At 43.4% G+C, this 14,103-nt stretch overlaps 1 protein-coding gene across 15 annotated transcripts in view; it reads left to right on the top strand.

Annotated features, from left to right (window-relative positions):
- ARL9 (ADP ribosylation factor like GTPase 9) overlaps positions 1 to 14,103 on the top strand; it is a 75,962-nt gene that overhangs the window by 16,220 nt on the left and 45,639 nt on the right. For 6 of the 15 annotated variants that reach the window (XR_006413614.1, XM_044418882.1, XM_044418880.1 and 3 more), the window contains exon 2: positions 13,796 to 13,952. The exons of 7 other annotated variants lie outside the window; for them this stretch is intronic. Coding sequence is in view for 7 of the 8 variants with exons in the window: in XM_044418882.1 (XP_044274817.1) it covers positions 13,862 to 13,952 (91 nt within the window). In the remaining variant the exon portion in view is untranslated. Of the gene's footprint in view, positions 1 to 2,878; positions 6,041 to 13,795; positions 13,953 to 14,103 lie in introns of those variants that run through there. 2 more of the 15 variants (XM_044418883.1, XM_044418889.1) reach the window with 1 other exon arrangement.

The following is a 14,103-nucleotide window of genomic DNA, read 5'->3' as shown; positions in this document are numbered from 1 at the left end:
TCAACTTCATGACAGAGAAGCGCTTGAACCTAGATCTTGCCAGTCCAAGTGCATTGAAACAACCTTGCTATACAAGGTGTACCTACAACAGATATAAACTTAATGCAGACATAGAATAGTTGCTGCAACTGGAAGACAGAATAGACTTAAAACTGTCATTGGCTGATGCCAAAAAAGCCTTTGACTTCACAACAGATGGACAACTGTTTGGAGCATGCAGTGATCTTACGCCATGATAGCATTCACTGGGATATTTGTGAGGCAATGCCATAGCTGACCCACCAAGTGCCCTTTTCTGAATGTGTCTTCTAGAAAAACTGCAGCCTTTACCAATACACCGGTTGGAATTCCCTCAGTAACTTTCCACACCTTTGAAAGTCATCTGAAATGTTAAATGGCCTCCTCCTTGGTGTCTCCAGTGTCAGCAGGGTGATGGTCAAAGAGCTATCCATGGCACTGAAGCTTAGGGCCTAAGTGTATTTGGCACCACAGACAATTTATTTAAAGTTTAGAATGAAGACAGGAGTGGACACAGCACCCACTGATATTGGAGTCACTAGGCACTGCCAGGGACATGTGGCAAGAGAGAAGGATCTGGGCCGAAGGCACTGAAATCTGTTAGTAGTAGGATCATTGACAAGCTACTAACTGTATTAGTTGGAGGATGTACTAATTGTGAAGTTAAGGCTGAATGGTAATTATATTTATTTTGTAATATATGCAGTTTTGGTAGGTTCAAAAAATATTTTTTTTATTATTTTTATTATTATTATTATAACATTTCTATGCTGCCCCTTGCCGAAACCTCGGGGCGGCTTACAACAAATCTATGAAGGATAGTCTTATCCAAGGCTACCCTCAAAACTAATGGAACCTCTGCATACAAAGGCAGTAGGCATCTGATTACCAGATGTTGAAGAGGGCTGCCTTGGTACCATCCTTGTGAGTATCCAGAGGCATATGAGTGGTTGCTGTTGAAGGTAACATGCTGGTCTCATGGATCCTTCATCTGTTCTAGCAGAGGAATTGTAGGGTAAACCTCTCTTTAGGGAGCCTATTTTATCTGTGTGGGTTTCTCCATAGTTTGGATCCTTGTATAATCTGGGTCCCAAATCAGTTGTTTGCATGGAGTTCAGGCTCCCATCTAAAGATATTCTTTCCCTACCTCCTTGTATTGGATGCAGTGGTGCAGTTACTGTAATTTTACAAAACCATTTTTAGACTGAAGGCAAAAAGGGAGTCAGAGCAAAGCACCACAAATACTAATGCATTGTACCTTCAAGTGCTTACTATGCTTTAGAAGAGGGATTTCAAACTTTTAGAATAGGGTTTGTACAGGTTTAGAATAGATAAAAAGCTGGGAAACCAGCAAACATTTTGTGGTTGGGAAAAAGGAGGTGTGATGAGGGGAAGGGGCTGTGGCCTTCTGGAGAATTCATGGAAGAGAAGACTGTCAGTGGCTTACTAGTCTTGCTGGCTATGTGCTTCCTCCTTTACCAGAGGCAGCCTGCCTGCCTGCATGTACCAGTTGCTGAGGAGCTTGGGCAGGCAGAGATCTTGCACCCATCCTGCTTGAGCAATCCTGTGGAAAACTGTTTTGCCTCTGTGTGAATGGCGTGCTGGATTAGATGGACCTTGGTCTGATCCAGCATGGTTCTTCTGTTCTTGTGGAATCTCACAGGACTGGGTCGAGACTGCAGAAGGTCAAAGGTTTTGCACCCCTGTTTTAAAATCTGAACATAATGGTTGGACCTTAACCCATCTATCCACCTTTAACTCATTTCGCTATAAACTGCTAAGTCATCTCTACTGCATTTGGCAATCTCCTGCTAAGTTTGCTGAGTCAGACCCTGAAGTTCTGTCTCCAAGTCCTGTCCTGATGGCATCATTGCATGGTTGGCAGGGGGTGGAGCCAGCAGGACCAGGTTGGGCAGGGACTGGTGGGCACAGCCTTGCTTTCCCCCTCCATGTAATTGTTCCAGTCTCATTGAGTGAGCACCTGGATAGGTTTAGTGCTAAAAGAAGTTGGGATGGTGGCACACCTTCTGGTGGAACTTTTGCCTGCACAATTTCCAGTGAAACCTGATGTGGTGTAGTGGTTAGCACTGGGTTAGGATTTGGGAGATGGAATTCAAGTCACCACTCAGCCACTCACTCTGTGACTTTGGGCGAGTCACAGACTCTCAGTCTAATCACTTTACAGGTTTGTTGTGAGGATAAAATTGGACAGGAGGAGAATGAACATGTAAGCTGCCTAGGGTTCCTTGAAGGAAGGAAAAAGAAGGATATAAATATAATAACAATAAATTCCAGAAGAGGTTTTTGCTTGCATATGCAAAAATAGAGCAGAAAATACTTTCTCTGAGATGGTGCCTGCTAACCTTGAATTTCGTAAGCAGTTGTATTTGAAAAATTCTTTTGTCCCTATCTGTCCTTTCCCCCATTTCACTGAACAGAATTTTTATTTGATTTTAATTAAACGGTGTAACTAATTGCTCAGTTAAACATTGTAGTCCTTTTTTAAATGACCTCATTGTACATTGTGGTCTGTTACCTCTAAAACTGACTGACCCTTGTTGAAAGCCTTTCTCTTAATGTATAATATTTATTTGGGAGGCTTTAAATAGTAGGCTTCTCACCTGCTTGTTTTATGTAAATATTCCTTTTTTGGTTGGTTGGTTAAAATGTAGCATTCTTTTTAAGATGAGGTGCACTATTAACTACAAGAACAACTTCTATAACTAATACATTATTGTTAATGTTCCAACACACATGATGGATCATTTTCTTATAGTGCTACAGTGTGTATTGCATTTTGGAAAAGAACAGGTATGGTAGCTTAGGATATACTAACACCTTTTCCATTTTTTTGAGACAGGATCTTGAAGGTGCATACTGTATCACAGACATCCATGATGCTCTGGCATTATCTGAACTTGGAGATGAGAGAAAGATGTTCCTGATTGGTACACATGTAGCAAAAGATGGATTTGAAATCTCATCCAGCCTGAAAGACACACGGGAATTGATTGCACAGCTGGTGTCAGAAACTCTGTGATGGGAACTGAAATGGGGTGCTACATGGGAACACAGAGTGTTCTTGTTTTGCTATCTTGCAGCCATACATAGTGTTACTTTAAATTTAAATCATGTGGTGGTGGTTATTCTCAGGTGTAGAATTTCTATGAAGGTGATTTTGAAGTTGTGGAGAACCTAAGCAGTTCTTACTTTAAGCATGGGAAGAATTGACACCCTGAGTTAAGGAAAGAGCCACACCTGATGTTGTATAGATATCTGTTGTTGACTTTTAATTGAAATTGTGTGATGGTTTAGACTGTTTGAGAAGTTGACCCATGGAAAAGCAGTATATAAGTTTACATCAGAGATTTTTGTGAAGAAGGTAGCACATAAATTCAAAGAACCAAGAACTAGTGGTGTCATATTTCTAGAAAGGCACTGTGCGTTTCTCAGAAACCTTTCAGTTTCCTTATATAATCAGTTCCTTAACCAGAAGGGTTTTTCTGATTCCTTAATTCCATGGATGTATCTTTGCTTAGTTCTGTAGCAATTTTCACATTTATCATGTTTATTAATGTGTAGAGAAGCATTCAGGAGAAGCTCAATCCCATAGATGATGGCTGGGCCTGGTCATACATTGATTTCCTCCTGGAATGAAAGTGGAGAGAATAGCACACTTTCCTTTTAGAAGGGAACTCATGTTTCAAGGACAAAAGATTTTGTGTTTAAGGAACTTGTAGGATGTCATAGTTCAGACATTCAGTTCCTTTCTGTGCTGAAGGGACTGGTGGAGCGACAACAAGCCTGCAATCTGGTATCTCCCTGGTATAATCCCAGGAAATATAACATTTAAGCAGGCACATTGAGTGTTTAGACCTCAGTATTGCCCTACTAGTAATTTACTAGTAATGCCAAGCAGTCCTATTTAAGGGTATGCAACAATGGCGCTTTTTTTGAGACTACATAGGTCAGTAGGTCTGGCAGAAGTCTTGGTAAACAAAAAATGGCTAACAGGTCTTTTGCCTTTACACTGCAATCTTGAAGTAACTACATTCTTGCATCAGTGTTAAGGCTCAGAAGAAGTTTCCTAAGAAGGAAATCCATATCTTTGCCTGGTCTGTGTCAAGAGCAGAGGAAGAGGCATTTCAGCTGAGTAATGGAGGGTGAGATAAAGACTAGTATTATGAGGCAAAAGCTTCTTCTTTTTTCTTCCTCTGAAATGTAAAGGTATGGGAAAGAACAAGAGTTACCAGCTAAGCTCAACCTGTTTTGTTCTACCTTGCATGGGGGTGGGGGAAGTAATGCTGTTGATTTTCCAATCAAACCTCAATGAAATCTCACAGACAGTTCCAGATTGAGGGGCAAAGTTAATTCTTTTACCAGTCATCATCCCTTCACCCCTGCAAATGGGTCACCTGCCTTTAGTTTCTTTAACATGCACTGCATGACAGACAATGTTGGCCACTGGCTACTTTATATCATCTACATATTGTTGAGAAATTAGCAGCAGAGGCCAGAATAGTTGATGCCTTTCCCTTCCTCAGAGTAATATTTTAAATATTTCCCGTTATTATGGTTGCAACCTTATGGTTTGCCTTCAAGACTGAACTTCCCAGCAGTAGCAGCCCTGTCCCATGAAGCCATCCTTCTCTTTACCAGGTTTCACAAAAATTCCATAGGAAAGGGTAAGTGTGCCTTGAGAGCCAGTGTGGTATGGTGGTTAGACTGTTGGACTGGATGATCCAAGTTCTAGTCTACACTTAGCCATAAAGCTTACTGGGTGACTTATCCTCAGCCTAACCTACCTCACAAAGTTGTATGGGATAAAATGGAGCTGTGTAAGCCACCTTGGGCTTCTTGTAAGAGGAAACCAGGTAGGATATACAGGTAGGATATGCATGCAAAGTAATAATACTTATGATTCTGTAATTACAGAAGAATTACAAATGTGAAGATTGAGGTATGATCATCTGGTAAAGGAACAACGATAAGAGTTGCCACAGGTATGTGGCCCAGTAAAAGCTCCAGCTTTTGTTATTTCAACAGCAGAACAATTGAAATAGGATATCAGGCATGCATATACTGTATCATATGCAGGGTTTCAGGCAGCCAACTAAATAATCACCGGCCTTTCATGCAGCATTAGTAGGCCAGTACAAATTTTTCTTTCCCATTCAGACCATAGATTACATGTGTATGTAAGGGCCAGCACAGAGGCTGAAGACTCTTTAAATATGATGGTGTGTGGTATGAAACCTTGCATGCATATGTGCTTTTTGCCCACATAGCATCAAGTTTACACTTGTTCAGGAAGTACATATGATTAGGCAAATCAATGTGGGCTTCCACCAAACTCTTCTAATAGAGGTGGAATGACTACTGATGGGGAGAGGGATGGCATGCTGAAATACTCCCTGTACCCAGTTTTTCTTCAGGTGGTGCAGTGTTCCTCAGACAACACTTTTTCCTTAGCTACTTTACTCCAGATGTTTTAAAGATTGAATATTTATCAAGTGGAAGGAGGGCATGAAGGACAGAGGAGAATTCAGCTCTGCCCTCCCACCATCTGCTTCTCCATTTGAAACTTCTCCTCATGGTTGCTTGGACTCTCTCACTCTCTCACAAATACCTCTCTTACAGGGGATCACTGGTGATTCATGATGGATGGCCTAGATCTGCTTCCATTACTTCTTGTTCCACTGTTTTTGTACTTGCTTCCCTTGAAGGTCCAAAACAGTGCATTGGGTACCTCAAGCAACTAAGCTGCATCAGTAAAGCAAAATTCATATCTGACTGTTTCCTTGCATTACTTTATCACTTTCTCAGGTAGTGACCAAATTGTATGAACAGTAACAAGAGAAGAAAAGGTTAAAACCATGCTACTTTTACATGGAAGAAAACACTGTATATACTTTTCAGGGTTTTTGTAATTGCAGATGTGACAAACTTTTGTAGGAGGTTTTGTTTTTCCACTTGTTCGCTGAAGCAGTTTATTTCTATAAACCAGAATATTTTTATCCTACTTTGTTGTCTGCCTTTACTTTATACAAACATAGGCCCTATTATTACATATGGTTTCCCATTGAGACAGGAGACAAAGGGCACCAACAGTGATTGGCCTGCTTTAAAGCAAATGATTGCATTTTTCTTGGTTATCAATGTCTTTTGGAGTATCACAGGCAAAAGGAAGAATGGATCATAATGCATTATGAGAATTTTCATAATAATGCTTAACCACAACATCCAAAAGAGGAGAAAGTTAAGAAGGGCATTATTGCCCATTACACAAAGGATTGTAGGTCTCGGAGAAGTGCTGCTAAGTTTCTGGTACAGTGTGGCTTTAGATGTGAAACCTTGTGTATATTCTCAAGATATGCATTTGCCAAGCCAGATATACCACCAGCACAGAACTTTCAGGCACCTGCTAAAGATTTTAAATTTCTTTTAAAATTCTCCCTTTTACAAAATATGCATATGTGCATTTTTACATATCTATAGTGATGAATACATATGAAATGCATAGATCATCCTAGCAACTTCAGTAAAACCGCACTGTGTACCCAAATATCTCTTCAACAGTGTTATCTACAGGCCACTTGTTCAAATAGTGGAAGCATTGTAAGGTAGGTCCTCCATCCATTGTATTATACAAAGTGATTGTTTATTCTTTCATTGTCATAATGTCAGTCCTTCATCTGACCAACCATCTGACTAAGCAGCTTCATTAGCTGCTTCTCAGGGATAAGTTGCTCTTATTCCTGGAACAGCTGTGAGTGTATTTATGATATACCTCGAGGCAAGCACATGCAGCTCAAGTTAAGGATCATGGCAATGCAGAAGGGGAGTTATAAAGAAAACATTCTTAATTCACAGTGATGGGATAATTTTGGTAATGAAAACACAAAGAGGGAAGCTTGAATTCCACCCTCCCCCCACTCACAGATTTCTGGTCCTGAATTTAGGACTCATATGCATCCCCAGAGGCAAGTCAATCATGCATATATGCACAGCACCCAAGGAAAAAGAAGGTCCCTCATCCCCAGCACTGAGCAGCATCCAGGGTGTCTTTTTTTAAGTTAAAACCCTCAGCCACCTCAACTGAAAAGGTGAGACAAGCTGATGCCACTGCCCCCCATGCCAAAGACAGGGTGCATATATGTCAGCAAAGGTGCTACTCAGCAAGAAAGTGGGGCAGAGAGCATCTCATTACAGCAGGAATAGAGGTGCAAAAAAAGCCCCAGGGATACACACTAGGAACAGCTGGGAGAATGAAAGGGGAAATGAATAGTGAGGTTCCTGGGGGTCTGGTCTTCTCTTCACTGTGTGGCTTTAGTGAGCAATTAATCCACCATGTCTTGCTTTCAGCATGTTTTCATTTATCATGACATGCAAATCAGCCCAGTGTGAAGGAAATGCAGTTTTAAAGCCTATAGTAAGATCCCATATCATGAAAGGAGAATGTGCTCAATGTAAAAGAACATTTGAGCATCCAGATTTTGTCTAATATTTAAGTGAATCAGTGGTGATTAAGAACCAGGATCAAATAAGAGTAATGTTACTGATATGGTTGTAAATTCCTGAACTAAGTACTAGCTGAGATCCATCACGTTTGAGGGGAAAGGGGGAAGAATGGAGACTCCCTGTCATTCCTGCTGATCCCCATTGCCTTCCCTTTGCCCCTGTTTCCCACTGTTCATTTAACCCCTGAGGTCTTTACTTCAGGCAGAGCACAGGGCAAGACCAGACCCCCTTTTCCAAGCTGGACCCTGCCTTCTGGTTTTCCAAACTATCTGGCCAGACTCTGCGACGGCATTCAGAAAAGTTGTGGCTGGGGAAGGAAAGAAGCAGGTTTTGTTCAGTAGAGTCCCAAATGCAGCTTCTCTCCTCCTGATCCCACAAATGAATGGTAGCCATTCACTTCTGAGGCTTTGAATGCACTCGGGCACAAATGACTGGAGCTCTAAACTGTGTAAAACAAAAAGGATGATTGTTTTCAACTGAGTGTTCCACTTATGGCCAAGTTACATCCCATTCATTTCATTTCAGTGGAATCTCTCCAAATAGGGCCAACATTGAATTTAGCCCAGCATGTTTGGCTACCTGAGCTTCAGGGTCCCATCCAAAAATGCCAGCTGGACTGGCATGGCTTCCTACTTCAGCGCTGGTGAGCAGGCAGATGGGGAACACTGAAAGCAGCAGGCTGGCTGAGGGGATGTCAGGCAAGCTGTGATGGCACCCCCTGCTCTGCTCCCACCCCACACTGCCTCACAGAGGCTCAGCCAGCCCTTTACCCCACAGGGCTCCATGGGAGCCTCCCAGGGCAAAGCCAGGCCCTAACCGCACAGACTGCACCTGGTCACTTGAGAATAGGTTGAGCTGTTGGGGACCACCAAGCAGATTGCTGGTGTCCAGCAACCCATTTTCTTTTGGGGAACTTGTTGCCTATAGTGACTCTGCTTTGTGCCAGTGGGCCTGCTGCAAACACATGCTGAGTTGCCTGTGGCTGTTACTTTGTGCTGCTCTGGACTCAGCCCTTCAAGGGTGGAGCAGAACTCTGGCCAGGCAGATGGAGTGATTTCAGCCTGTCTTTTGGGAGACTTTTCCACTCCTCCACTCCTCAAGCCTGAAGCCTGACCTTAGCCAAGTCAGCCAGCTGCTGCTTGGCTAAGGAGGCTCATTGCACATTTGTCAAGGGCTTTTGGATATAAAGCAATGTGTGTTTGTGGGGGAACTGCATTTTGTCTTCATCCACTCCCTCACCTTTTCTCTTACTTTTGGCTTGTGACTTCAGGATCACATTTCTTTCTCACCAGTACAGCTGAGGAAGATGTCAGATGTGGTGACAGCCTACTCTACTGGGTTGTTGTTTGGGCCAAGCAACCACTTGCTCCTTTCCTACATTGCTGGGAGTTAAAGCAACCCCCCTCCTTTCCGTTCCCTTCCCAAATGGATTACAAGGTTTGATGATGGATGGATGGATGGATGGGGCAGAACCCTTCTTTATTTTTTCCCAGACTGCACCCCAGTCACAGCCCGTGGTATTCATCCTGGCCAGAACAGGATTGTCCTAGTTTGGTGTTTTGCCTGCTGTTGCATTTTTCTGCACATTTGTTCACAACTGGCATCCTCACTTCTGGATATAGGCCCCAAATACTCAGTAGTGGTTTTGCTGAGAAGCAGAACTAAGGAGTTGATTTGGGGATTATTACATTCCTGCAGGGCTACAAAAGAAAATCACATTGACTTTTATTATTTTTAAAGTACATTGTACAGTGTTCCCCAGTGGCCAGCAGGGGCTGCTCTGAATGAAGACAGACACTTTCCTTCTGAGGGACAGAATGATGATGTGTTGTTCAGGGAGAAATGGCTGCCTCAGAGAGCCCTGAGAAGGCAGCAATTACTATTAGATTAAAGGCGTCATACATCTAAATATCCTGTTTGGATTCAACTAAATATAATTTCAGTCAGGCAGAGGAGGAAGTTTTTTACATTGATCTTGTGCGAGTCTGTTTAAATCATACCTCATGTAACTGTCTGGCAAATATTTGTACACATGTCTCATTCCAATCGGAAGCTGCTGCTAACTGTGAATTTGAAAAAATGAAGTGCTTATTCTGAAGCAAGCAAGCTATTCAGGCCTGGGGGTTCACAGAAAAAAACGTTGAAAGAATAGTTCTAATAAATGTGAGAGAGTGGGAGGGAAACGCCAGTGCTCCACAAAGGGTTCAGGATCAGGGAAGCCGCACAGCTGGGAGGGGGTTGAGTAGTCCAGTCACGTGGCTCAGGTGCCTCCCCACTCACCCCACCTCAGCTGTGCAGTCCCACCCCGTCCCCTTCGCCAGTGACAGCCCCATGGCTTCTTCCCCTCATCTCCCACTTCTGTTGCTTAGCCCCTTCGTGTCCCCACATGCAGCACCTCCTGGCATCCGCCCGAGACGCATTCACCTCTTTGCCACCCACTGATGGCCCCTGCTCAGGCTGCCATTTCCGCTCGCAGGCTTCCCTCTCACTCCCAGCCCCTTTGGCCCCGATGCTCAAGGCTGGCAAGGAAAAGGCGGATCCCCTATTTGCATGTATTTCTGTGTTCCATGTTATATAGCCCAAAGCCGGAACTCTGTTTCCATTTTGAACACAACTGTATTGATTAGTTACAGGCATTGACATTAAAATATAATGGTTAAATGATCGATCAGAACGCCTCTGTGCGCGGGCGCGTGTGTGTGGGAAAGTGGGGGGGGGGGAGATGGTTTCTCTTGCCTACTTCAACAAAAGAATGGGTCTGGCTACGCAGCTGCAAGCATCCTCTGGGGCCCATGTTGAACCCTACGCCTTGCCACACTGCTAGGCCCGGTACAGCTGGTATCTCCACAAACCATGCAGCCCTGCGGACTCCCTCACGCCTGCCAACCGCAGGACTGCTGAACGTGGCACCCACTTGGCTCAGCTCCCACCACTATGCGGCAGGACAGGCCTGGAAGAAGCCCCTGGCTGCTTGGGCCATACTCCTCCTTCCACTGAGGCCTCCCTGTCAATTTGTGAGGGGCGGGATTTGTGGTTTTCACCAGGTACAAAAGAGCTGCCGCAAAAGGCCCTCAGCAGGGCAGCACAAGCCCTCTTCCTGGCCTCCCAGAGCGCCAGCGAAGCCTGAGGTAGCCTTGTGTGAGCAAGGATGAGGGGCTACCCCACCTGCTGCCCACAGCTGAGGCTGAGCCACAAACGGAGACGCTCCAGAAGTTGCCATAGCTGGGACACTGGCCATCTTGAGATTTCCTTCCAGCAAATCTCTCCGTCTCTGGGAAGCCTGCTAGAGTCTGGGAGACATGGCTGCTTTCAGGAGTCTGGGCTTGCCTCCAAAAGAGCAGGGAGATGGCTCAGTATTGGCTGAGCATTGGCAATTATCCTCAGTGCTCACAGGATTTTGCCACGGGGGAGTTATCCTCCAGAAGAGGGCAGTGTAAAGGAAGGAAGGCCTTTGCAGGAGAGAGAAAGCCGATGCTGAAGCTGTGTAACATGTAGGAAAAGGCCGAAGAAATAGAAAAGCCCACAATCATGCCAATTTGACCAGGGCAGGAAAACCCTTGCTTCTTTCCCCACCTCTGTCATTCATTATTCGTTTATTATGTTTCTATCCCACTGTTTTTCTGCAAGGAACCTACGGTGGCTTCCATAATCCTTCTCTAGATTTTATCCTCACAACAACTCTGTGAGGTAGGTTATCCTGGGAGGCAGTGGCTGGCCCAAGGTAACCCAGTGAACTTTCTGGCCAAGTGGGGTCTAAAACCTAGATCTCCAAGTCCCTGGCCAATACTTTACCCACTGTTACATGATATTGCGATTATTTCATATTGGCTCTACTTTCTGCCTCCCTTTAATAAACTGAAGTGATAAAATTTACCGTGGCTAGATTTACTGTAGTTAGGTGCCATGGGTGCCTTCCTCTGGAGTCCTGAGGCCCGGCCTGGTCCCTGCTCAGCTGGAATGGGAAGGATCGGGCCAGCTGCCCCCTCCTCTGCTGTAACTGGTATTCAGAGGGGAAAAGGAGGCATACTGGGATGGGGCAGGAGGAGGCTGGGCTGGGGAGTTAAAACAAAAAGTCTCAGTTGTGGACATTGCCATTGCTGTGCGTCATAGCCTGCAAGACATTCTGCAAGTTTGGAGGATTACGAGAGCTACAATATTGCAACTCACATTACATGACCTACTCTAGTTAACTTCCATGACCTAGGCAGGGGGTAACTATCCAGGTATCAATTAATAGTGAGATCATGAAGGGAGGAAGTTGGGAATCAAATTCATAAAAGCAGCCAAGGAAGCTAATGACATCTAGGATTTGTAATACGTATTTTCTTAATAGTATCATGCATTTCTGTTGCAATGTCCTGATTCAAAGTGGACTATGTTGTAGCATCAGTTTTTCCAAGTTGGCTTCTTTCAAGAATTTCATGATATGCTCACTTTTAGGAGACGTGAAAGGTTTATTAACAATATTTACAAAACTGGATACTAGAACAGTTACTTCCCAATCTGATTTCTCATTGAATAAATACAATTAGCAAATTGCTTTTTTCTGAAAATAGTTGACAAACATTTTAGAATTTATTACCAAATTCACAAAAGGTCTGCTTTGTAGAATTTAATTCCACTGTAGTATCAAAGACACTAGAATCCAGCATTCACGTGTTAATTTCTAGTTGTTGTAGGATTTGTGCGCTTTTCCTCGCTTTATGAAAACTGTGTGAATGTATGAATTCACAAATCTCCTCACTCTTTCATTCGTTTTTATCATACTCATTTTTTGATAGAGTATCCCACTAAGATGGCTTTCTTCAAGTCCCAGACAATAGATGGAGATGTTTCAGGTGTCATTTTCTCCTGTATTTTCTTTTTTGAGCTGAACTTGTATTTGTTTGCACTTAACCAGAGAGCCTAAACCTCCTACATTCCACTTCTTGAGTAATGAGCTTTAGAACTCCTGCTCGCTCATTATTTCCTAGCCTTGTTGTTTAACATTTCTTTTGTGAACAGTATGTTGCACTCTCTCAGATAACATAACAAATCTACTTTTTGGCAATAACAGCAACTGGCCACTTGCTTACCCCATGCCACATTACACCACAATCTGGTGCCTCAGGGAGAATATTGGCTATTCCAATTTAACTGAATTAAAACAAGAAAAAAAAATTAAAGGCGCATGTAATGAAAGTTAAGGAAGGGTTGCATTAAATTCTGAGGGTTGCTGAGGGAATGATTTGCATTCCCAGATGGGCTTAAGGATGCCTGGCTGAGAAATGTTAGCCTTGGACAGTAACAGTATGAACTGCTACCAGGTGGAAAAGTTGCAGGCTCTTGGATTAGCTGGCTGGTTTCATTCCACCTGCCATTTGAGGGTTTTAAAAATTCCAAGTTAAAGAGAATCTTGTCTCCTGCTGGATTACAACCTACTGCAAGATCTTGCCTCCTGACCAAGTACCAAAGACTTAATTGCAGGGGGATGTGTTGTAGGTAAAGAGTAGCTTAGGCCTAGCTTTGTTACTTTTATCTCTGGTGCAACAAGGAGTTTGCATACATCGAGCTAAAAAATTGTGCTCTGCTAATATTGTATTATTTGCTGTTATCCACCTACCCTTTTCCTTCTGTATCCCACTTCCATCTCCATTTCTGAATGCTTTAATAAAACTCGATTTGGTGTTTGGGTGAGTCATGCAAATTTGGTGCCTTAGCCAAAGGGGTGAGTTTGGTTCTTGGGCAGCTGTTGTGAACTCACAGTGGGACAGAGAAGGGGCATTCTCTGGCTTACCATTACAGAGCATATCAACAAATGTAACCACTATCTGACACTATCATATTTTTCAAGAATATAAAGGAAATAAGTCTAACAAACATTTAAGTTTATATCATCTGCCTATTAAAGAGTAAAGTCCTCCCATTCACAGATATTTTTACTATTGTGAGTTACATGGCTGCTGCTGAACCCTTAGAGGCCAACTAAAACAGTATTAGGTGCAGAACATTGCTTTCTTCTATTTTGCTCAGAGGTTTCATGCTATGCTTTTGGCCTCCAGATCCATAACTTCTGTGCCATTCACTGCTTCATCCTCCTTCTGACCCAATTAAAATTAAGCAATATCAGCAAAAGTTTCTTGCCTCCTCACATAGCAGTGGTGTGAGTTTTTCTGTCCACATGTAGTATTAATTTGACCAGATGATCCCGGTGATAAGTGTTTTCTTCCTGTTTCACCTGGCCTGCACAGAATTTGATTGTTTTATGTTTCATCAGGTTCTTTGGGCACCTGCCTTCACATAGCTGGAGTTGGAATAACATAAACAAGAGTTGCCCCTATCCATGATCTGCCTTTGCAATGGTGTCTGCAGGGATCTGAGTTACAATCTTGCTGGGTCAGAGTTGCCAGAAGTCATGTTCCAGAAAAGTGGATGTAAGCAATTTGCTGGCAAGACTTTGTGCATTCATGAACTAAGAGACTTCCTATGTGTATATGCTTTGGCTGCACCACCCACTGCCCTCAGGGATGGGTGAGGGAAAGGGTTGTCCCCTCCATGTGCATGAAATATGGCTGAAAAGACCTG

Source organism: Varanus komodoensis, unplaced genomic scaffold, assembly GCF_004798865.1.
Source record: "Varanus komodoensis strain SLA01 unplaced genomic scaffold, ASM479886v1 scaffold94, whole genome shotgun sequence".
NCBI classification, from domain to species: domain Eukaryota; kingdom Metazoa; phylum Chordata; class Lepidosauria; order Squamata; family Varanidae; genus Varanus; species Varanus komodoensis.
Note: the sequence above shows the minus strand (reverse complement) of the source record. Positions and strands in the feature narration are given on the sequence as shown.